Source organism: Anopheles arabiensis, chromosome 2, assembly GCF_016920715.1.
Source record: "Anopheles arabiensis isolate DONGOLA chromosome 2, AaraD3, whole genome shotgun sequence".
Classification (NCBI taxonomy): domain Eukaryota; kingdom Metazoa; phylum Arthropoda; class Insecta; order Diptera; family Culicidae; genus Anopheles; species Anopheles arabiensis.
This window is the reverse complement of record NC_053517.1, coordinates 51,977,035-52,002,345: the sequence shown is the minus strand read 5'-3', so window position 1 is coordinate 52,002,345 and position 25,311 is coordinate 51,977,035. Positions and strand designations below refer to the sequence as shown.

General features: G+C 44.7%; 2 protein-coding genes across 2 annotated transcripts; both read right to left on the bottom strand.

Moving 5' to 3' along the window:
• Positions 1-1,158: 1,158 nt before the first annotated feature.
• Positions 1,159-22,986, bottom strand: LOC120908375 (GIGYF family protein CG11148). Its single transcript, XM_040319302.1, has 10 exons — positions 22,026-22,986; positions 9,596-10,475; positions 9,370-9,525; positions 6,589-9,283; positions 5,541-6,496; positions 5,169-5,288; positions 3,632-5,135; positions 3,481-3,555; positions 3,240-3,394; positions 1,159-3,145 (listed from the first exon to the last, which is right to left on the bottom strand). Exons 2-10 carry the CDS (start codon positions 10,232-10,234, stop codon positions 3,020-3,022), a joined length of 6,426 nt encoding a protein of 2,141 aa, XP_040175236.1. The 5' UTR covers positions 10,235-10,475; positions 22,026-22,986; the 3' UTR covers positions 1,159-3,019.
• On the bottom strand, positions 11,024-17,488 carry LOC120897615 (organic cation transporter protein-like). The gene is given in 2 exon segments (XM_040302617.1): positions 11,024-15,448; positions 15,451-17,488. Coding segments are annotated over 2 exon segments (1,761 nt in total). The 5' UTR covers positions 15,569-17,488; the 3' UTR covers positions 11,024-13,805.
• Positions 22,987-25,311: the final 2,325 nt, after the last annotated feature.

Below are 25,311 nucleotides of genomic sequence, written 5' to 3'. Positions count from 1 at the left end.
TCGTTACATCTGGCCACGGTTTAACATTTTGACCACAGCAAGCTTCTGCCAAATGCAATACAACACAGTGGATCGTCGTTTCGTTCGGGCTTCTTGGAAATCACCCTTCCCCGGTTAATCGGATATGACTAAGAACAGGCAGTGCGAATTTCGTCGACATTGTACGATACGACACGTGTCATTACTCCGTCGGATGCAATTTTTAAAATGGTCTAGCGCAAAGTCGAATAGAAAAGAATTTTTTTTTTAATTTTGGGAGACAACAAATCGATGTTTTGAAAACTGTGTAATATTCGCAAAGTAAAATAAATTTACTAAATAATAGAAATAAAACTAAGTCCTCAAAACCACAAAAACGATGCCGAAAATATTACTTGTTAAAAAAAAGTAAACCAAAAAGCGGCAAAAAGGCAAATTTTCAGGTCGATAAGTAGTGAAACAAATTCTAACTTCTCTATTATTTATCCGATGTCCTACAGAGTTCGAGTTCAAATAGTGATCGAATCCCAAATTGGGAAGCACAAAAGCGCTAATCAGCTACCTTACCTTATCTTCTTAGAAAAAAACTACTAATGGGGCTTAGTAGCTGTCTGTGGGAGGTTCAATCCATATACAAGATTGAATTTATGACGTGTACGTTCTACTTAATTAAGGATCACGTCACGGGAACCAATCGAAATTAGAAATAAAGATAAATAGAATAAAGATCTTACCGATGAAACTGCTAGCCATGATCATTTCATTTACGATATTTGTTTTATATCATTTAACGTACTTGCACAGAGGAGAAATCATACAAACACAATAACACTACACTACTCAATCTCGCAGACACTAGACGATGTTACTCCTACGAGGGTAGAAAATCTGTAGAAAATCGACAACCACGTGCGCAGATGAGCGAGTATTTAAGGAGACCCAAAAACATTATATTTAACTGTTTGTTTTGTAGCGATCGCCTTAAATGAATTTTCTCAAACACTCTCAGTAATACCCACTGCACGAGTACGAAACATATAAGAACATACACAAACACACACACACACACGAAAAACGCCGAAGCAAAAAGCAAACTCAGAAATTCGCTCCTGCTGGATGTTCTCCGTGGTAGCGGCTGGATTAGTGTATGTAATAATTCAGTCCTTAAGGTGTTACATATATCACTTGTGTACTAGAGTAGTTTCCTTTCTTTTATTTCACTTTATAACATTAGATGCAAATCTACACACATGATTTTACTTGCTCTCGAACGATGTCCTTCTTTCAGTTTTTCTTCTCATCAACATAGTTGCAAATCCATCTACTAGAACCATTACCAAATACTCTGCCTTGCGTTGGGGCTTGCAACAATACACATGCTCAATCAATCATCAGTTTGCATTTTTCCAACAGCTCTTTGCGATGGAAGCACGGTTTACATTGTGTGTTTGTGTTTTCCTTACGACACAATCATCCTTGCCTTGTTTTTCTACGGGTATCGATTGGCGCGTGTGTCAATCGCAAAACGAGACTAATGACGATACGTAATCTTAACATACGCAGATACGTGGCAGTGTGGGTATGTGTAATGTGTGTTGGTGTGTATATGTGTGTATTTTCTTTTTGTAACAACTTCTGCCTGCTTCTTTTCTGGTTAGCTGTTATTTTCTAATATAAAGATGTCCTTTAAAAGGCGCCAAATTAGACAACTTACTAGAACACTACGATTCACAAACAAGCACAGCATCGATTCAAAATATTTCCGATGATATAATAAAAAGGTTTATAAGTTGGATTGTTTCGCTGTTTCCTTCAACAATGGGTGTTCAGCTATTCATAGCAGCAAGTATCATTAGTAGGTTTAACAATAACACCGAGTAACTAAAGTACATCGGTTCCAGGAGCAGGCATTTCATAGTACCTTCGAATAGTACCGTAGGCAAACGTTTTACAACAGAGCCGTACAGCACGCGTGCGATTTGGTGTGAACAAAACGAATACGGTGCAGCACCGCAAACGTAGTACAAGCATCGAGGATTTAAATTTCAACACGAACAGCTCTAATTGAAACTATCCAAATCATAAATCAAAATATTCCATTCGAAACGAAGCGAAGCACGCTCAACTTGCAAGACCGTGTTCTTGTCTTATGCCATTAACAAAACACAAAAAAGAGCTGCCTAAAGATTCACCAGATTGTTCGCACTGCGATTCGAACCATTTAAGTTACACAGTTGTGGCACAATTCATAGTTTAACAATCTTTGAATCTTTAATCGACATGAAAACAATAACGCAACGCAAATCATCCCTAAAACATAGATTCCAACAAAGCAAAGCTCGTTGCCGAATCTTGCATTGTGATGATTTATACCGAAACGGTGATGATGGAGAGAAAGAGAGAGAGCAAGCAAAAGAACGCAGGGATCAACTATGCGTAACATTTCAGTCTGAGCAAGGTCGTCTCTCGTAGGGGATAAGCAACATCAATTATCTGTTACACATCCCTAACATTATTGCATGTCAACCGACCAAGGAAAATAAGGAAGGAAGTGGCAAAAGTAAATCGTAAACATTTAGCAGCAGTGCAAAACACAATTTCGAGCATATTTTACCACCAGATACATACTAATGACATGTACACATTCGCCTGACTAACGATCCGTGAATACTTTTGCTTACGTTTGGCTCTGAATCCCATCATCTCACACAAGCTACACTACCCTTTTAGAATGATTTAAAGGAAAAAAAACTGAAAACCAATTCGAAACCCCTTGCGATCGATCTACGTTTGATTGAGTGGGAGAGAAAGGGTTATTATTTGTGCCACACTTATGTTGCTGCTTCAGCTATGATTTTTATGTTCTTCATTGCTTTTGTTGCTCACATACACACACACACGAATCCAGTTGATTTTTTTCTCTCTCTCTCTCCCTCTCTCTATCTTTCTGTATCTCTCTCTTTCTTTCTTTCTTTATGTATCCCTCTTTTTCCCTCTGTCTCTCTGTCTCACTTTCTCTTCCTGGCTATGTGCCGATCACTTAAACGTTATCGCCATAGTCTCGTTCGCCAACGTTAAGCCGATCCGGCGCAGCCGTAACGGAGAAGCCCAAGATTCTGCTGTCGAGTTTCATCATCTTGTTCTTCTTTACCTTCTTATTTTTACCCTGCAAAGGGAAGGGGGCGCAGTATTAACATCTTGCACTATCTCTGCTCTATCAATCGTCGAGCATGACAGATCCAGCATTGTAATTAGCTTACCTTGATTTCTTGGAAATCGTTAGACGATGGGTTAATAGCTGGTGCCGGTTTGCACATATCATCGATGTGGGCATTCTTTTGGCGCTGCTGATTTTTGTACTTGGAGCGTCTCTCGAGGAATTGCTTCGCAAATTCCGAACACTCTTTAGTTTCTCCTGCAAAGTAGAAGTGATTCTCGTTACTGCCCTATAGAACAAACTACCTACAAGTATAAGGCAAAAAAAGCCATAGGCTGGCATACCTAAGTATAAACGGATATAATCCTTCACCTCGAACGGTGATTCGATGTCCTGCAGAAATCCGACAAATGTTGGAACTGTGGAAAGAGCATTTGCGTTATGATCAATCACGCTTGGTGGTCGCAAACCTTTGTACAGAAATGAAACACTTACTGTCGACGTTGCTGTTTAACGAGCTCAGGGCACGAGTACACCAATCGGTAAATTCATTGGTAGGCTCGCTCGGATGCTTCCTGTCGTCCTTTCGATCGCTATTTCCTCCGGACACATTTCCATTCTTGCCACCGGCCTTACCGGTACCCGATGATCCGCTACCTTTGGCTGAGCCTTGCTGCTGTTGCTTCTGCTGCTTGGCAGCGGCCACCGTCGAGGAAGAGCTCGTGGAAATGCTGCCCATTGTTTTGCTCTTGCTCAAAAGCTGCTGCTGCTGCTGCTTGCCGGAAGCACCGCCAGACGTAGTCACGTTGGCATTGGCCGACTGCTTCCGCGCACTGTTGCCAGTGCCCTTGCCAGCGGAAGCAACAATCGAAGCAGCTGTTACGACGCTGGGCTGCGTAGGTTCCTCCCAGAAGCCGCCGGAGCTAACATTGTTACTGAGCCCGGAGGAACCACCGCCGGCTCCCCCACCCAGAAGACTGCTCGCCTCGCCATCACCGGTCCACGCTTTAGTTGAATTAAAGTACAACATGCTACCGGCTCCGCGCCACACAGCGGATCCGGCTCCACTAGCACCAGCACCGCCCAGCAGGCTGGCCAAGTTGTCCTCTTTCTTCGAACCCTTTACGCTACCTTGAGCCGCAATGGCAGCCACCGTTAAACCGGACGCGTTCGCATTCTTCTCGCGGGCTCTTTCAGCCGCAGCGGCCTCTTCCGCCTGTATCTCAGCCAATGGTTTCACCTTGGCCGGCATCAGGTTCTGTGCGTTCCACTTCAGTCGACCGTCTACCAGCTGCGTTTGCATCTCCAGCATCTGTTGCTGTTCCTGTTGCTCGCGCATGCTGTGCTCACGGCGGGCCAGCAGAGCACGTTCGGTTTTCTGGATTTCCGACAGGCTTAGTTTGCTGTTTGCAATTTCGGCCATCGCTCCAGACCATGGCGCCGGTACAGCCTTAGGGGCCGAGCGTTGCTGTTGCTGCTGTTGCTGCTCTTGAATTTTCATCGCTTCACGGCGCTGAGACTCCAGCAGCTTTGCTTTCTTTTGTGCTTCCAGCTCCTCCAGCAGCTTTTTCTCTTCCGCCAGCTTACGCTTCTGCTCCTCCTGCTGTTGCTTTTTCATCTCTTTCTGGCGCTTCTTTTCCTCCATCTCTTTTTTCACGATGATGAATTCGCTCTCCTCCTCGCTGGTAATCGTTGCTTGGCCGTTGCTGGCCCCACCCGAAGCTAGATGGTTGTTCTTTTGTTGCTTTTTGGACTTTTGATTCTGCTGCGACGTACCTGTCTTTTCTTCCACCGTTTCTACGTGATTATTTACGTGCTGCTGGTGGTGCTGCTTATTACTTTGCTTTTTGTTATTGCCGGACTGTTGTTGGTTCGACGCTTCTATGGCAATGCTCTCCTTTTTTTGATTTTCCTTAGGCTGCTTTTGCTGCTGTGTTTGTTGTTGCTGGTGCTGCTGCTGTTGCTGCAGATGTTGTTGTTGTTGCTGCGGCGGCTGCTGCTGCTGCGGCGGCTGCTGTTGCTGCTGTTGCTGTTGCTGCTGTTGCTGTTGCTGTTGCTGTTGCTGTTGCTGTTGCTGTTGCTGTTGCTGTTGCTGTTGCTGTTGCTGTTGCTGTTGCTGTTGCTGTTGCTGCTGCTGTAGCTGTTGCTGTTGCTGTTGATTCTGTTGCTGCTGTTGTTGCTGTTGCTGCTGTTGCTGCTGTTGCTGTTGCTGCTGTTGCTGTTGCTGCTGTTGCTGCAGCTGAGGTTCTGGCTGTTGCGGCGGCTGTGGCTGCTGTTGTGGTTGTTGCTGTTGTTGCGATATTTGCTGCTGATGCTCCTGCTGATGTTGTAATTGTTGCATTTGATGCTGTTGCATGTGCTGCAAATGCTGTTGATTTTCCTGGACATGTTGTGATTGCTGCACCTGATGCTGCTGTTTTTGTTGAGCAAGTGCATTTTCTTGATGCATCTGCTGCATTTGTTGCTGTTGCTGCTGCTGCAATTGTTGTTGTTGCTGTTGCTGTTGCTGTTGTTGTTGCTGCTGCTGCTGCTGCTGTTGCTGCTGCTGTTGCTGCTGTTGCTGCTGTTGCTGTTGCTGTTGCTGTTGCTGTTGCTGTTGCTGCTGCTGTTGCTGTTGCTGCTGTTGCTGCTGTTGTTGCTGTTGCTGCTGCTGTTGAATAAGTTGCTGTTCTTTCTCCATTTGTTGTTGCTTTTCTGCCTGCTGATGATGTTTAAACAGTGAAACAACTGATGGTGCTTGTGGTTCATTTGATGGACCGCTGCCACCTAATAACAGTGGATGGTGTCCAGCGAGGGGGAGATGCGGCGGCTGTTGCTGCTGCATTAAGGACGCAAAAGAGGCACTCGTAGGTGGTGGTAGATCGCCCCAACTAGAAGCTGCGCCAATCATTGGACCTCGCGGGCCAACTAGTCCAGGTAATCCACCGCCATTATTGGCAGTCTGTGGTTGTCCAGCGCCCGTTTGCAGCCAGCCAGCAGGGGCTCCCATCATTTCTCCTCCCGGTTTCGATGGAGGCTGATGATTCGGCATCTGCTGCGGAGTTTGTTGGTTCTTATGCAACGACAGTTGCATAAACAGTGATTGAATAGGATCCTCTGCGCCAGGTTTTCCTGCGTTTGGATGTGGTGGTTGCTGGTGTTGAGATGGAGGTTGTTGTTGCTGTGTAGGAACACCGGCCCCAGCTCCCAGCAAACTACCGCGATTCATCAGAAGATTGTTTGGCCCCAAAGGTCCAAGATTTTGCCCGGCGGCTTGAGGATTATACCCAATACCATGCATCAAGTGCCCTAGAGGGTCGTGCCCGGCTGCAGCAGCAGCAGCTACAGCTGCGGCAGTGGTGGGATCAACATTCATGTTACCTGGAAATGGAAAAATAAAATCAAATTTTAAGCTTCGTACACTCATTCGAAACGCAATATATCGTGTTAATTGCCCATGCAATTCTACTTACCAAGCATCGGTCTTCCTCCAGGAACTTGAGATGACTGATTGAAGTCTGGTAAATGCAACTTCAAGAACGCACTATTGTTATGATTGCTTGAAACAGACTTTTGCAGCTGTTCCATCATAACGTGTGCTGGCGGTTGTTGTTGCGGTTGAGGCGGTTGCAGGGGTTGGCCTTGTTGTTGGTGCATTTCCCGCATTTTCTGATGTACCAACGTTTCCTGGTTCGACGGTATCATACCAGCGGCTGCTGTACCAGCGCCAAAAATGCCACCCGGCTGTTGTTGATGCTGATTCGCACCTGCTGCGCTTCCAGCATTTGCGCCAGGCAACGATGAAGAAGGCGATATCATTCCAATGCCCGCTACATCTGAGCTCATCAGCTGATTCATCTGCTGTTGGATGATCATGTTTTGCTGCTCTGGCGTTAGTACAGCCCATCCTTCCGTACTTTGTAGCTTCTGCACCACCATTTGGTGCTGGCGCATTAAATGAATACTTGAAATTCCGGAAACATTCGGACCACCACCAGCAGAACTACCAGCATTCCCAGGATGCAGTGACCCTTGCTGCTGCTGCTGCGAGGATCCCTGTCCAGCCGTTGGCTGTTGATTCGGGGAAGGCATAACATTGTTGCCATTCGTGCCGGGTGCAGCCTGTTTCTGTTGGCCCTGGGTCGCCGTGCTGGACTGCGTTTGCTGTTGTTGCTGTGGCGAATGTTTCGCCATGCCACCGCCACCACCGGACGCTTTGAACGGTTGTATGATCACAGAATTTAAAAATGGCATGCCACCGCAAAGGGCCACCAGTGTGCCGAGCGTATTAAATACCTCATCGCATGCTCGCCGCACCGACAGCGACTCGTCAAAGTATCCGGCCCTGTACCATTCTGTCATTTCCGCCGCTTGGAACGGACCCTGCAATTTTCCCTGAGGGTCACGGTAAAACCATATATCCGATCCGGGCGGGGGAGCCGGTGGTCCCATCAAATGGTGCAGCTGTGCCATCGGGTTTACACCGGCCACTACTGCACGATTGGCAGCCACCGGATCGGATAGCAATAGAGGATTCACGCGCGAAAGGTTGCCATTTCCAAAGAGTTGTTGCATCGGATGCGCCTTCGGTAAAACCACGTTCATCGGTAGTCCTCCCGCTGCTAAGGTTGCTGCCGCACTGGTCGCACCTGCCGCCGACATACCGAAGACCGGAGATTTGCCGAGGCTTCCACCCGCACCGACCAACCCACTGGTGCTAGCAGCAATCGAAGAGATTACCGATGGATCACCGTCAGTCGCCAGAAATTCATCATCCATAATCAGCTGAGCAACCATATCGTCTGCCACTTCCTGCATTCGATCGACGCTCGTACTGGACGGCGACTTTTTCGGTCCGTCTCGCTTCTCTTGCTGCGAGGAATGTTTTTGACCATCGTTGTTGTCATTTTCATTCCCGGCCTCACCACCTTTAGCCGACAGCGACGCATGTTCGGAAGCAATTTTTGCACCAGTGGCAACCGATGCAGCATTAGCCTTGTGCCACGACGACGGAGAATTCTGTCGAGCGTCAGGTTCTATCACAGCGGCCGTTCCGCTGATGGAGGATGAAACGGAGGATTCGATTGATTCACGCGAAGAAGATATACCCTTCGTCGTAGTGCTCGATTGAACTAAGCCAGAACCATCATTTCTCTCCGACGAGGATAGCTTTTCTGGTGACGATTCAGACACATGATGGTTTCCGTCCTTATCTAGCTGTTGTTTCTGTTTTTGCTTCTGTTGCAATTCATTGGCACTCGAATGTTGCTTTTCATTGTGAGCGTCCCCTTTTTTACCGACAGCTAACGCCGTCGCGTCGTCCACTCTGCCGTCGATATGATTCATGGACTTTCCGATTTCTCTTCCCTGGGCCGATGCTGGCGTTGATTTATCGCTTCTATTTTTGCCAGTCGTATCCTCTGTCCCGTCTCGATGGGGTTCACCGCCGGACTCGCTGTCGTCAGCTCGGTGTCGAATGTTGTTTTTCGATCGTTCATCGCCGCCCTTGGTAAGGTGGTTTGTCTTACCGCCGTTCGCGTCACTACCATCTCCGCCATACCGGCTAGCAGTAGTTCCCCCGCTGCTACTGCCACCACCACCACCGTTCTCGCCATCATTATCGGAATCGTGAAATGCACCGGTCGCATCGAAGCTGCCACCGAAATCGGACGGATTTTCCGTGGCCCACTCGGGCAGCTCATCGGTGTCCCAGTTCGGGCGACGCATTCCACCGGCACCCATCGAGTGGCCGGAATTCGGATCACCACCGCCGCTGCCAAGACCGCCACCAGAAGAAAGGCGCGACTTGTAGGGGGGAATCATTCGGTCACCCCCGATGCTACTATTCAATCCTCGTTCGACCCCGTGATGCGTGGAGCTATCCTCATCGCGCCAGCTCGTTGATCGAGTCCACTTTTCACGCGCCACGCCCGTAATACTGCCGCCAGTACCACCACCAGATCGCCAATCACTGATCCCGTTGCTGGTAGCGCCGGCGTTCTCATCGTCCGTACGGGAACGACGCCAACTTTCCAAGCCCCCGCTCGTACGAATAACGCGCGACCCGTACTCCTTCCGAGGGCTCGACGATGAGTTGTTCCACTCTGCATCGCCTCCGACCCCTCCGATGCCACCAGTTCCGTTACGCTCCAGCCACGGTCGTTCGCCCTGATAAGTAGTAGTGTGAGATAATCAAGAGTTACTAACTATGTTCTAACCATTGGCAACGGGCCTCTTCGACCCCTTCAACTTACTCTTCCTACGCCCCTGGATTCATCATCGTAGAAAGAGGACGAACGTTGATAGCTAGTATACAGACCGCGGCCACGCCCGCGACCACGATCCACCGAGCCACCACGAGCGCCACGTCCAGGAATTCCAAGCGAAATACTTCTCGATGGCCAAGCGCGCTACAAATGGACATACAAAAAAAGATAGTTAGTAGTTGGTAGGAAGCGTGCACCGCGTGATGCTACATACCCGTGCCTCCGGTTCCACAATCAGTTCTTCCTCCGGACAAGGAGTAAGCGCGAGCGGTGGTTGCGGCTTTTCCACGAACAAGCCCTTATAGTGCACCAGTATTTCCGGAGTCTTGGTCGTTCTCCCGTCGAACAGGGCTAGCATTTCCTCCCGGCCGTAGCGAAACTCGGCCAACGGGTACCGGATTGCAGTGGAGGTAACAGCGCCCCCCGGTCCAGTCCCGCCGTTGTTAGCAGCAGCGCCACCGCCTCCACCAGAGCTCCCACCATACGAGCTATTGGAAAGGCCACCACCACCTCCGCCAGCAGCAGCGGAGCTGCCACCGCCGCCGACGCTGCCACCGCCACCGATAGCGCTGCCGCTGCTACTATGCGACAGGCTATGGTGCGATGAAGAGTGCGACGACGACGGCGACTGCGAATGGTGATGCGGAAGATGCTGATGATGCAATCCGACGCCTCCACCACCGCCAGCATTGTTGGCGACGGTGCTGCTGCTATTGCTGTTCACCATCGAATGGCTGCTGTGGTGGCTGCTGCTGCTGCTGCTACTGTTCGTACTGTGATGGTTACTAGTGGTGTTACTATCGGACGCCACCTTGCGTAACCAGGCAGGCCCAAAGTTGATTGCGTCACCCATCCTTGCGCGGACACCGTTCGGAAGGCTGCTTGCTTTGTTGGCCGCGGGTAACGGTTCTGCACTTTCTGGATGTTTATCAACAAATGGCTCGCCAGGCAGATTAAGCTGCTACAATCACTCTTCAGTGGGGTGTAGTGGCAGAAGGTGGGTGGCAGTAACGATACAATTTCCGGGATCGATGATACCGTTGCTTCGACAGCTTCTCCTCCTTCTGGATGAAGAAGCGGACGACTTTGTCCAGCTATTTTTGATTGAAATAAAATAAAAGTAAAGAACCCAATATAAATTAAACTTTTTATCACTGTGTACGTGCATCAATTAATATCGATTAAAAATTCCTATTGCCCAAGCGGGAACACTAGAGCGATCTTTCCACAATCCAAACGCTCCCACATTTCTCCTACATGATTTGTTACGAAATCGAGAGAAAACTTGATCTTCAGGGCAACTAACCCACCAATCGACCGGCATTCAAATAGCAGAACGGAAACTAAACGTAAATTACTCATAGAATCTTATGGACCCTTCTTTCCATCGCGACCACCAATCAATTGAATGCAATTGTAAACATTGACTTGCGATCGCGTGATCGTGGCGCGACTAACAGAAAAAAACGCACACTGTTAATCGATGCGCAGGGGAGAGGTTTGATTCATGAATAAAGGGAACGACTGTAGTGTTGATATACAATGAAACCCGGTTCATTTGCGTCCGTTTCCATCAAGTAGAGTTTGTATTTATTTTGAATAATACAAGTAAGGGTAAACATAAACCAAAAGACGATTTTACAATGTTTTTGCCATGTAGCGTTGTATTTGTTTAGTACGGAAACTTAGTCAAACTAATTGCTGGAACTTCGTCTTGATATCAAACAGTAATCGACAAAGGGATGAACAAATATCAGAATCTTATCTAGAACATTTCATAATAATTCCTATTCATTCATTACAACATGCATACAGTAAAAAACTTAGAAAAAATACTCAATAAGCATTACAAATACCATTACACATTAGTTCTTTATATTGTTACAGCTGCTTTGCCTGTTACTACCTCTGGTAACCAACGCCTGATACGAATCAAATAATGATTTAGCTTATCGAAGCCTATTATACTCTTCTCAGTCCCACGAGCGAGCGACCTGCTAAACAAATGAGGAACAGCTATTGATTCCCTGATAAGCTCGTTACTTTCGAACGATATGCTTTGATTGTGGGACCCAACGCATACGATGCGATGTACGTGAAATCAACAAAGAAGATGCTAAGCTAAACATTCAAACGCAGATTTGCTTTATAGCGATGATAATATTTTCATTTATTATTTAAACTTACGCTATATTACATTCTATGCATCAGCTTAAATTTCAAATATACTCCACACTCCTTTCCTTCTTTCTACTATACTCGTTCTATCATACCTTACTTTATCATGTAATGGAATGTATGTACGTGTTCTTCTTGTTGAGTTTGGTTATGTAGCTTATAAGTACGATCAGAAAGAGCATGAATTTTATGATTACTAGGAAAAACGAAGCTTCCTTAAATTTAGCACAATGTCATTCGCTTTATCTGCTTACATTGATCATTGTGTGTACAAGTAAGAAATAAAACGAAGGACAACGTTTATTCGCGTATTCGCTCCTTAGTTAAAATTGGTCCTTCTTTCTTTGACACAACAAACATTGTTCTTCTTACATTACGCGCATTTAATAACTACCTCATCCTTGTGTGCGAGCCATTGTGTCGCTGATGCAATAAGACCGCAGCAAAGGCGCGATATGATAGATGACAAATAGGTTTGTCCTGAGTTCAGAATGTGCTACAATCGTGTACAAGAACAAACTGCGCAAAGTATAAAATTATCAAAAGAATAATTCGCTTTCACACATTAAAACCATTCCCAACTGCACACACTGGGCTAACTTATGCATTTGTGGGCATTCACAGTCCTACGACGAACGAATACACAAATCCATCAGACGGTGTGTACAAAAATAGTTTTCTCGAATTATGTCAACACGACACAAATGGCGTCAGTCACGTGAAAAAAATCCTCCACGCCCAAAAACCAATCAGCCAGAGACCGCTAAGAAGAACAAACATGTGCACATATACAGGCACCGCATGTTGTACGCAGTAGTGTACAGCACAGCAAGTTCCATTTCCCAGGGTAATCGATTTTCCCACTTCATAAGCTCAAGTGGTTTAATATTATCATGTACCTACAATTCTTTTCACGAGAGAAAATAACACATCTGCTCGAATTGCACAACAACCATTCAACGAATCTATTGAAGTCGCGTCATTGATTAGAGAAGATCGTTTAGAAGAAGATTGAAATAGTAAACGATCGTGTTGTGATCGTAGCGACATAGGAACAATTCCATTATCTGTTGAATGACTTTAAATAAAGGGCACGACAACTTTTGAAGCACCCGAGGAGAGCGATAAGTCACCAGAAGGAAATAGACCGATGATTTTGTTTTGCGTTATATGATCGAGCTGAACTTTTTCGTAAAGACACATGCAATGAATTGAAATTGTTGTTCGCCCTTGGAATTCAATGACAAAAAAAACTGTACGATAATGTTTAGGACAACGGCTGGCAATATTGAATCTACATTATTCATGAGGTATTACAGAGTTTACCGCCGACAAGACAAAAATGCACACATTTGTCACATCATTGAAACCTTTCAAGTTTTAGGTGTCGAATCAAAAGATACTATTAAATCTTGAAAAAGTCCCGTGAACGTCACGATAGCATGTAACTTATAGCGTAAATATATTGAACTGAGTGTCTTGACTCATCCTATATCTCATCCTATGCCATATTTACCAGAAAAACTTGTTTTGCCACAAACAAAAAGAAATCGTTAAATGCGAAGATATACAGTGACATTGTAAAATATGTCGAATTGTGTAAGACAATTTACACACAACCAACGCCAAAAGCGGTGTTAAGCTTCTTCAAAATTTCCAGCGTTCGTTCAACTCATGTGCATGCTATCTTGACAAAAAAGGAATTATTTCTGCCATCTTCTTTCCACCCTAATTATGAATTATGTACGATTAAAGAAAACGAACGCAAAACTCACATTCCTGCAGAACGCAGTGTCCTGCTGTGAAGATCGGGAAGATCACCGCAAAATAAAGGGTTGGATAATAAGACCCTACACCATAACAGCATGCGCGAAAGATGAAATTATTTTTAAAGCTGCAAACAGCACAATATACGTGCGAAACCGTATGATTTGCTGAGGGTTGAGAGAAATATAAAAGAATATACCCGACATTTGCGCATGCTGCGGAGGAAAGCGTCAGAATGTCGCTATGTTCAACGTTAAGCTCAGTGTGCAGGTCCTAACGCCTTACCATAAGTCTTTTGTTCGCCAATAAGGGCGTCCATTTTTTTCCTTCTTCTTGTACTGCCATCTACATATGTTCAGCTATGTTTTATGAGTACTCTTTTTTTACGTAGAGTTCTAGCGCGAAAAATAATCTTGTTAACTGCTCCCTTTTTCAACCACATTCCAACCTGAGCTTGCTGAAGGCCTTATCCTCTCTGGTTAATACTTGTTCTTGTCTTCTCCTGCTTTAAGGGTGTCCGAGGCCATCTCTTCGCCGTCTGTGGCGGGTTCCGGCTTGCTGAGTACTTGCAGCTCTTCCGCCGTACGTTCGACATCACGATCGCCGCCGCCACCGCCAGCGACCATAATACCGCTGGTTCCGGTACCACTACCGGGTACCGTTTTGTGCTTGCCAAAGTTTTCCCCGTCCGCTATCGTTTCCGGCAGCTTTTGGTTGTGTGTTTCCGGCAGCAACAGTGACAGCACACCGCCCACGAAAGCCAGCGCACCAAAGATGAGCAGCGGTAACGGTTGCCAGTAGTCGCCGAGCAGGTTAAAGTACGGTGCCAGTATGCCACCCACGCGGGCACTGGTGGAGGATGCGCCGAGCGCCACGTTGCGGATGACCGTTGGGAACTGCTCGGCCGAAAACACGTACACGGTACCGTAGCTGGAGGTAATGGCCATCTTGCCGAGCATAGCCAGCACCACGATTAACCACTGCTGCGACGCAGGGACGGCCATCGTGGTCAGCAGCATCATGCCCGCAAAGATCATGCAGCCGCACAGGATCGTTCGCCGGCCCCAGCGATTGAGGGTGACCAGCAGGAACGAATAGGCCGGAATTTCAACCGCTCCGCTGATGACAAAATTCAGCAACGGATTTCCACCGAGATTGTTCGTATTCCAGGACAGCCCGTAGTAGGTGAGACTGTTCACGAACCAGTCGAAAAAGATGAGCATCGCTTTACGGCGCAAGTTGGGATGCTTGAAGATGTCCAGCAGCGACGGCTTCGGCTCGTTCGTATCCTCCTGCTGTTGCGCCTTGTCCTCTTCCACCAACTTGTCGAGTGCTTCCTGCGGTACCGTAAGCTTGTTGCATTTGGCAATCTTCTCGATGAGTGTAATTGCCTCCGTCGGGCGACCATTCGACAGCAGCCAACGGGCCGACTCCGGGATGAACAGCCAGTAGCACAGGAACAGTACGCCGGGCAGCGTTAGCGCTATCTGCAACATCCGCCAGCCGTGAATGAAGTATGCGAACGCGGCCGTCAGCATGTACCCGACGGAGAAGAACATCATGCACACGACGCCAGCGTACAGCCGATCGCTCGGTCCAACCATTTCCATCGCGATTACGTACGCTACCAAAAAGACGCCGGACGTGGTGGCGCCCACCACCATGCGGGCCAGCGTGTAGGTCAGAAATTCAGGCGCAATTCCGGCCAGCACGCCAAAGATCACCTGCAGCACTAGGGAGGCGAAAAAGATGGGCTTCCGGCCGTACTTGTCCGAGAGGTAGCCGAAACCAATGCTGCCCAACATCACGCCCACCATGAAGAGCGAATCGGCCGACGCACGGAGCCAGTTGCGATCGCACACCATGTCCCAATCGGTGACGGTACTGCTCTCGAACTTGGTCCGATCGTACACCCAGTGATTGCACGGCCGAACGCCGGCCGCCGGTGTTCCGCCGGCCCAGTAGTCATCGGTAAAGTTGGCATCGAGATAGTTACACGTGGAGAACTTGCCCGTCAGCGTATCGATCGGGTACGCCAGAGTGAGCCGCTCGTCCGGCATCGGGTACGTTGCATTCTCGAGTTCGTACGGCAACCGGCACCGGTAGTCCGGTGCTGCTAGCAAAACACTCCCGCCAACTTGTGGAATGCACAGGATATTGCCGGCAGGCACAGCAACACGTAGATGCGCCGCTGATATCGCCCGAAACCGCCGAGGTGTTGCAAAATGTCATCGTAGCCCATTTTTATCGTAACAGCTGCTGCTGGCTGGGGCGATGGGGCAAGTTTGTTAAAACGTTGGCGTCCTTATATTATGTTTTTTTCTTTTCCGGAACAATGCCAACTCACTTAAACCCCCTGTTGGCTCTCTTTTGCTCTCTCCTTTTCTCCGTGGATCCGTAGCAATTATGCCACAAAAGCACGTTTTACTATTTTGCGTTTCACCGTTGCGTCGTTTCCTTCGCTGGCCGGTCTCGCGGGTTCTGCGCAGATGCACGAAAGGTCTGCCAACTTCCTATAGGATTTTTCCTTCTCGCCGGGAAGCAGCTGCACATGGGGTGATTTTCTTCATCCAAATTTCCCCTCCACTCGTGTGTGCGTACTTATGTGGTTGGAGAGTTCTGGTCGGAAAAACGCGTTCAGGCGTGTCTCGCCAATGCCGCCATTAAATATCATACCACCTTTTCTCCGAACTGACTACGAATTTCGCGAACTCATGTGAATGCGGTTCCTTTTTGCTGCTGTCTTTCCGCTTTCACGCCCAGTAAAACGCACACTGACTTGTGCGCTGTAAACGGAAAGCGTGGCCAAATAGCAGTGCTAATGAACTCTTCTTTCCGGCTCGCGGGCAGTGTTAGCGACTAGTAGCATGGGCACTGCTGCCTTAGTAAATAGTTGAGTTATTTCCAATTTCAACACTAAACCTTGTCGTACCATACACGATACAATTAGAACGAATTGTTGATTAAACTGCAATGCCACGATTTTGACTATGATGTGCCATGTGTTTGTTCTAGCTTCGCTCAGCACCGTTTAGTGAAGGAACGCTGCTATTGGCTGCTTTCAGGCCTCTTCATTCGTTTTTTTATATATTCCACTCAAGTAACACTTGCACGCTAGACAGTAAAACGGTGTACAGTTTCTTATCTTGAATCGTTCACTGATATTGAATAAAAATTCAACTGGAAGCACCAGTTATCGGAGTTCAACTGCCGACAGCTCCCTTAATTTTCGACCGAGGTTGTGTCTGCTGCTGCTGCTAGTTGCGCCGCGTGGTACCGTAATGACTTGGAAAACTCGCAACTGACTGGCCGGCCCTGCCCGCTCTGTGCCGGGGATCGTTCGTTTGCTCTCGCCTATCTCGAGAGCGTATCCCTTTTACATTGGGTACACTGTGTGCGGAGAGCTACAGAGAGAATCTGTCACACGAAAACGGCCACGAGTGCCCATACACACACAGAAAGCGTGTAGAATTTCGTAAGGGTAGCCCCCCTCCCGTCATCGTCAACGCATCGCGGTGCCTCCCGATTCTGGTGTCTCTGGTTCTACAACACCACACCACCATCGGGTTGCTTCGTAAGTTCGTAACACCAATACACACACCCGTCCATTGGGCCGCAAACGCGCTGAACGAGTGTGTGTCGCCGCGTCAGTCGCCGCCAGTGCAAGAAGGGTTGATTGTCTTACATTCTTTTTCAGAACTAAGACCAATGAATGAAGCTTCGATTACTTCTCATTCTTTTGCGTGTGCTTTTCCACCCAAAACCAGCGTTTCGCAAAGATCACAAGAGAGAATTGTACAAGGAACCGCCGTAGGTTTACGAGAGTTGCTCCCGACAATGGGAACAAATAGTCGACGTAAGACGATCTCATACCCACACACACACACACACATACAAGTACGTACGCATGCACACACAAAAACATAGATGGGGATGAGTATTTGCGCAATCGATTTCCTATCGCTACATAGATTCTCTTCCAATGTTACACAGGGAAGAGCAAACGCTGGCTCACATGGTTTTCTTCTGAAGGCCAACACGGAAGTAGCACGCAAAAGATGTTGATACAACAATTATTATGATTTGGAATTAAGGGTGTTCATGTTCCTTTACGCATGTTTTATCGAACTTGTTGCCCCTTCCTTCAATGACATGATTAATTAAATTAAATTTATGCTGAAGATTTTTTTCCAACAAAGATGCAAAAAGTGCAATGTGTTTCAATGTTAAATTATGTACTTTGATTTTCATTTGCATAACATATTATGTATTTATTGCAACCACGATTTTATAGCTCCACAAAAGAAATTCTTCATCCCTGTAGTACACGACGAGAGTGTGTTCATTGGCACGAACCATGAACTATTCATTAGAGAACGTCGTTTCTATCTTTCTCTCTAATGCTCGCTGTATGTGTGCGGCACTTTCTCTCTACCGTCTCGCTTTCACATACACGAGAATTGTGTTGATTTCCCAGCAACATAAATTCATATAAGTGTTTAACGTCCGTCTTTTTCCTTGTTTTTCTCTTTTCTTTGTTCAGTATAATCATTCTGAATCATCGCAGAGCGGTTATCAAACGCGGAAGAAAGTTATTGAACAAGAAACTTGCACCAACTGTGTAAAACACACATACATCAAAAGCAACATAAACAATGTTACTTTGAGTTATGTTGTTACTTTGCCGGCGGCTAATATTGGATACCAATAATCTTTTACACTTGGTACTTGTAGCCGACTTCGGTCTAGGAACCAGCAATCTTAATACTATAAACTATAAACTAGATACATATATATTATAGTATATATATATTATTTACACTAACGAGTCGGTTCTCCCCCTTCATTAAATGATACGTATTCTATATCGCAATTTAATATAGCAAATCAATGACACAATTTAGTCCCTTTTAACAAAGTTTTAGACGCTGTGCGCAATTAGACCATCATGACTATAACAGCAATGTTTACGGTTAAATCATTTACCAGCCTATTTCCGAACTGTTTTCATTGTGCATTAATAAAGTATTTCATACTAGTTCAAAATACAAATGTTATTATTGCTTTCAATAGTACATATGCAATAATACATTTTCCTTCAAATGTGACAAGATGTCAGGACAGAACAGAACGGTTGCAATACTTTATTAGCCACCACACGGTGCCAAAAACCACGGTGCCGGCTAGTCATTTTATGTTCCAGCTTGTGTTTACGCTGGCTACACTTAACCCTTTAAAATACCGTCAACACAATACAACGAGCTTAATAATTATTAGCAATTGTATGCAGTCGCAAACAGTCTAAAAACAACCTGTTTCTTTTATACAATCCATTTTTTCAACATTAATCAACGACAAGATGAAAATTCGAATGACAATCCTTCAAGCAACATTCGGCCAACAAAACAAATCCAATTTAAATTGTTCTGAAACAATTGCCGTTCAGTGCGATTAGGAACCTACAAAGTATGGGCCCGATTACTTTATTTACTACTACCGGTAAAATTAAAACATTCACATAGGGTCGAATTCGATATCACTTTTTTGAACCACGCATCACGAAATCATAGGTCCAGAATTCCGGATACCGTATGTAGTGAGTAAATCGGCATTTGTTTCACATGTTGTAAGAATAAAAAATAGCTTGTTTTATACGAGTGTACATAACAAATCACGTTAAAACACTAAAGTCTTATTAGTTTATGTACTGATCGTAGGATAAAATATACACTAATCAATTGATAATCAATAAGAGTGTTATTTATGCACTTTAACAAAAAATCTCAATGTAAACAACATGTAGCATCACTGGTCTATCGTAACTAAATTGAACACAGTTACTAAGTTTAAACACATACTTACGGTAGATAGCTACAATACCAGTATCCACCGTAATACTACACAATGTTTAATGTTATTTATCGATAAGTTCCTTCTTTGTTTTAGAAATATTGCCAAGTTACGATGCAGGCGTTTTCTACACTAAACGAACTGTCAAAATCATTCCCTGCCTGGTACCCCCCTGGTGCTACGAAAAATACGGCCATGCGTTGGAAAGACGTTTAATGTTTTTCACGCACACCAGCATATCACCAACGTTTACTCTACCCGGTTGAGTCGTTAGAATCAGCTGGGGTATCAAAGGCGGAAAGCACCGAAGATGTACATATATGGATTATTATATAGTTGAGAATTGAGTTTACTTTCAACCATAAACCATTTTGTTCAAGCAATACAGCAATAAGCGTGATGTATAAAAATCTAAAAATATGAGAAGTTAATAAAAGCATCATTAATAAATTGATGCAATGCCTAAACCTACCGGTGACTGAAACTAAACATTCCACTAAGGCAGAATATGAGAGACCACATACGATATATACATGAACAATAACGCAATGGTAAAATCTTTAATTATTACTTTGGCAGTCGAAATTAAAAAAAAAGCAATGTTTATCTGTCTAGTTTGGTGCATAACATAACATGGTTATACCGGCCTATGCAATTGAACCTGACTCACTGCCTAAGTCGAGATAACAATTCGCTAAGGGGGACGACGGTCGATATGAGATTTGATTATTGCGTTACCTTTAAAACATCTAACACTCTTGACACATTGGCCAGATGATCTAATACGGAATCGTCCCACAAAAATACATTGTTATAATAAAACTGATAACCATCACTTTATGATGGTCAGTTATTTTTCATAGTGCGCATAACTACAACTATCCAGCAATTTTGGTTTAATTTCACTAATTTCATATTAATTCCTTTGTTGAACTACATCACATGTAGGATAGTTAACAGAATGAACTCGTTGTTTCAGTTCGAGTATGGCCTTATAACTTCTAATGAACTTTAAACCAGCGCTCTCCAACCTTGTTTAGGATAGCGGACCAGTTGGCTTTGAAAATACATTTGTCACAGCCCACGTCAGTTGAGGGCTTATGTTTTAAAGACTTAGTTCAACGTTTTTAATCAAAATTATGTTTAAATTGTAGACCTGTGCATAAGTATTTTATCTTGATAATGGAAAACAATTGCTATACATGAATCGTAATAAGTTTTTTTTGTAGATCACTTCTGTTAACGCCACGGACCACAAGTGATCCGCGAACTACAGTTTGGAGACCACTGTTTAAAAAAAAAAACAAAACCAATTATTTTGAAGATATCAGAAAGAGATTTTTTAAGAAAACATCCTTTCCAACCACAAATTGTTTAGACCCAAGCCAAGGAACTTAATCAAATTCAACCCACACCCCGCCGATCGCGCTTATACACAAACCGATTGGTGTGCTGGCTGCTACTTCACACATTCGATTCTAGATTCTTTTGCACTACCATTCTCTGACATCTGGGACAGCTTAACGAAACGAGTATTTTAAAAATAGAACGCCGCAAGTGATGAAAACACCGCCACCAAGATGTGAATTGAGCGTATACGATGCCATCTTCTGAACCATTAACGTTGCCCGGAAAGCAACTTATTGCAAGCCAGATATAAGGGAAAATGGCGTGCAACCCTGGCAAAGGAAGCTTTTCAATATGCGATTCAATTAGATTCTGCACTCCGCGGCATTGCGTGTGTGGTTCACCACGATTTGCGGGAAGGTGCACAGATTCTAATCATATTTCACTGTGACGTCACACAGCTGTCAAAGGTTCATCCACGTCCGCCGCAATCGTGGGGTGGCCAATTGCGCGATGCATTTTGTAGATGTTTGCATCAATTCAATATCCATCCCTCGGAAGGATAGCAACACCATTGCGCTCTCCGTTATTCTAGCTATGGGAGGAACAACCAACATAAACACATTGGAGCTGGTAGAATTGGGGCTTCCTTTTCTTTGTAAACATATGCTCGGGCTCTCACATCACTCGAATGACAAAACCGCAAACACAACTTTCGTAACACGGCAAGTTTGACGTTTGACTAACCTAAAATGACAGAAGAAAGAAAAAGTGGTAAGAAAAAAACCCTCCTCGACCACAATCGTCGTGTGACAGATAATCTGAGGTTATGTGTTAGCGAGCAAAATGATTAGAGGAAAAGATCGGATTACGAGTTCAGAAAAATGTGTTCCCCCCTGATATGAAATGTACGAGAATCGTCTCCCTTTCTTGTCAAATTTGCCAGGAAAAACAGTACAATTTCTTGACAGCCAAGAAAACAGCACACCATCACGAAACCTGGCACATAATAGTCAGGGGAGCACGCATTTAGCAAGACCCTACACGCAAGAATGTTGGTGTTGGTGAGGGAATTGCTTTGGCAGCAGCACACAACACAAAACGAAGAAGCAACGTCTTCGGACGTCGACGACAACGTAGCCCAAGGTTTTTTTTTTACCAGTGCGTAAAATAATCACATATCTGCACCTAATAGATAGCCTTTAGAGTGCAATGTACTGGTTTACTACTTCCGGTACGCACTGCCTCGATCCCCGATGCCTTTAGCACAATTTATCAACATTGACAGCCAGCCACCCCAACCAACACACAGACGTTACGTTTTTCGCTGTGACTCCATGCGCCGAAATTGCTACGTAGTACCGTCTTGCTGGTCGCCTGGCCTCACCGAATATTATTACCACTTCACGTTAATTTCAGCCGTATTTCCTCTAAATATTTTCAACTCGCTAGCACATTACACCACCGAGAAGAATGCACCCTGCATGCTTCCGCATACCTACCTTTAATCTGCCCCGATCTTCTCCTGTTCCACTGTTGAAGGTGTCTGGGAAAAAGTCGGAGCACTCGGATTCGCCGAGACGGGAATTTGCCGTAGCTTTTCCGCAAAACTGTTACCACCACGGAAAAGGATTTCCGCCACTCTATAATTTTACACAGAATTGAATTGCTTGGAAACGGAATCGCGACCACGATGGGACAAAACGACAACGACGACGACAACGATGATGGCTACCACGAATGGATGAAGAAAGAGAATGAATATTCACTACTGCTGGCTCTTCGGTCTGCTACACACTTTTCCCTTTCGGGGCGCAAGCGATACCACCACACGCACACACACTCGCTTCGCACGCCGTTACGAACGCACACAGGCACAACTCAACAGGAAAAACACAACACACACGCCACCACACTTTGCCGATGCGGGCTGCTGCACACGTCGCAAACACGCACACTACCAAGCACTTGCCCTAGCTGATGTTGTCGATTCGCACTTACACAACTGCAAGGCAAAATGCTTTACCTCCGTTTTCGTCGAACCACATGCTGAGGTGCTGGTGCTGCACTCGAATAGCTTTTGACAGGTTTTTTTTCTCTTTTCCTGCTGCTTCTTCGTTGTGCGTTTTTCGTTGTGCTTTGCTTTTTTGCAACTCAAAAACGTTTCAACGCGTACGCAATCTATACTCAGCGTCGAAATACGTTTGAGATAGTTTTTAGATGACTTTTAAATTGTATGCCACCTCAAACGGGGCTCACCAAATATGCTTCCGGTGTGCGTTGGGTGTTTTGGGAATCCAACAAAGAGCACACAAGTCCGTCGTCGGTATCGCGGCAGCACTTTATGCGTTTTACCTTAGCAGACTTTTGTGTTTCGTGGACAACATACAATCATGCCCATGCTTTCTCATTCAACCAGAATCTCAATGCCAGAACAGTGGTTTCTTTCATACACACACAGAAAATCGGTACTCACCCAGTAACTGAGCAGCTACTGGAACCGGAACTACGTTTCGCAAATTCCTGCAGCCGTGTTTCGCGCAGTATCCAACCTTCCGCCGCTGTTTGATGGCAGCGTACACCGCGTTGCGGGATACTGTAGCGTTTTCTCCCCGCACCGAGAGATTCGCTTTAGCTCTGCAACGAGTTGATGTCGCCAAAGAGTTTCGCTAGCTCCGTAGTTTACAGTCGTACACTTCGGTTTCGATCGCAGTGAAAAGGTAGAAATGATGCGTGTTTGCCGAGAGCAGAAGGATCGCCACCGATATCGACAACAAAAACACCCAGAATGGAAAATTGTGCGGAAAGTTAAGCACGGATTACACACCGATGACATAACAGCGGGCTAGATAGCAAACTTGATGGTGTGCTTTACGGCGAAAACTTTGTGGCTAATTTTTACAGGACTGTTGCAAACATCTAATCCAATTTTTTTGTAAATAATAGTAAAATACTACTAAAGGACCATAGTTTCCTAAATAAGAGGAAATCACATATACTACATGTCCTCATGCAAACGCATGTGTGGTAACTGGGTGTTACAAGGTAATTGTCAAAAAATAATGGTTGTAGAATGTCATTGAAAAGTCGACTCTGTTTCGATTGAAATTTTTATATCGCTTATAACTTTATGACGTGGTAGTGTCGTAAGGAGTGTACAAATAGTTTAATAAGATATTTAATTTTCGGTTTACGTTTGTGCAATTTGTATATATTTATAAGAAAAAGAAAGCTGATCCCTTGGTACAGCGTTCAACTCAGATCAGGCGGCGCTCTGACACCAATCGAACCCGACATCGAACATGAGAGCGTTTCTACATACACCGAGAATGCAGCTGAGAGATGGCTGTGAGAGAATTGACAACTGGTTTCTCACGCCGGTGTGTGTAGAAGCTCCGGAAAGCGCCGAGATGAGACTTTTAAAATTATGTTGAAAAAATCCATTTGAATCGCTAAAATGAAGTAAAAAAATTCTAACACCGCTAATCTTCCCGCTAATTTTTATGTTTTTGTGCCAAATTTCAGTTTTTAATTCAGTTTGGAAATTTAGGAATTTCTGTCCTTTAGTAATGGACTCATTTGTGTACCATTCTGTAGCCTGTTTTTCCATTTCCTTACGGTACAAATCTTTGGCATCAGTAAACCTTATTTTATTGTCTAATTCTACACTTCTTAGGCATCCTTCATTCGCTAATTCGTCTGCGACTTCGTTTTTGTTTATACCTACGTGCGACGGTATCCAAACAATTTGTGTGTTAGTGCTGGTGCATCTTTGTTAGATGTTATATATAATTCCTTCTATTTGTGGTTCTTTTTGTGCTTTTTTTAGGATGTTGCATGAGGTCAGGCTATCAGTATATAGGGTTATGTTTTTTTTTTTATTCAGGAGTAACGATCCAAAAAGGCCGTATTGCTTAAAGGGTTATGTTTTTCATCTTATATTTTTTAGCTATCTCCAGAGATTTTTCCAGAAAATTGTTGGTCCATTATTGTTGCAGTTTTTCATCTTTTCTAAGGTTATTGATTTAATAGTCTCTTTATTTTTGTTTGTTTTGGTACCTATTTTTTTATTCAGTGTTGTGTCTATGTTTATTTTTGTTGCAATGTTGTTCATTTGGCTTATGGATAGATGTTTTAGAATGTTGTAGTCTTCTTCATATATTTTCTCTTGGTATGATTTTGAGTTATTATTGTAGTTATTATCTTTTATCTTATTTATTTGTTTTCTTAATATGTGTGAATATACTATTATTTTTGCTAGTTCTTTACGTGCTATGAATTTAGATCTGAATTGGAATGGGATTTCGGCTGCAATAGCGTGCAAGGTGTTGATGGGTGTCGTTTTTGTGCATCCTGTAGCTTTGCGTATCGCTTGGTTAATTGTTGTATTTATTTTTTTCCTATTGCTTTTGTTGCTATTGTTTAAGTATGATGAGCCCGTTTCAAATATGCTTCGCATAGTTGACCTGTGTACTATTAGAGCTTTTTGTGGGTCTAGATTGTTATTTTTTGCGCATAGTATTTTTAAAATGTTTAGTCTATCTATGGTTTTATTTCTCAGGTATTCTATGTGTTTATGAAACTTAAGCTTATTGTCTATTATGGTGCCGAGGTATTTGTATGTGTTTGTTATTTCTATTTGTGTGTTTCGTATGTTGAGGTTGAAATTTTGGTTTTTATTGTTAAATATCATATATTTAGTTTTGTCCGTGTTTATGGGGAGATTTAGTTCTTCTATTTCGTTTATGAATGAATTTAAAGATGTTTGAAGAATGGTCTTCAGTTCGT

Coding starts and splice junctions, on each gene's coding strand:
- LOC120908375 (XM_040319302.1), bottom strand. CDS start 10,234: ATGGGTGACGCAATCAACTTTGGGCCTGCCTGGTTACGCAAGGTGGCG. Junction 5,136..5,168: donor AGCAACAGCAACAGCAGCAA/CAGCAACAGCAG, acceptor CCGCCGCAGCAG/CAGCAGCCGCCGCAGCAACA. Junction 3,146..3,239: donor ACGATTTCCAAGAAATCAAG/GTAAGCTAATTA, acceptor TTCCCTTTGCAG/GGTAAAAATAAGAAGGTAAA.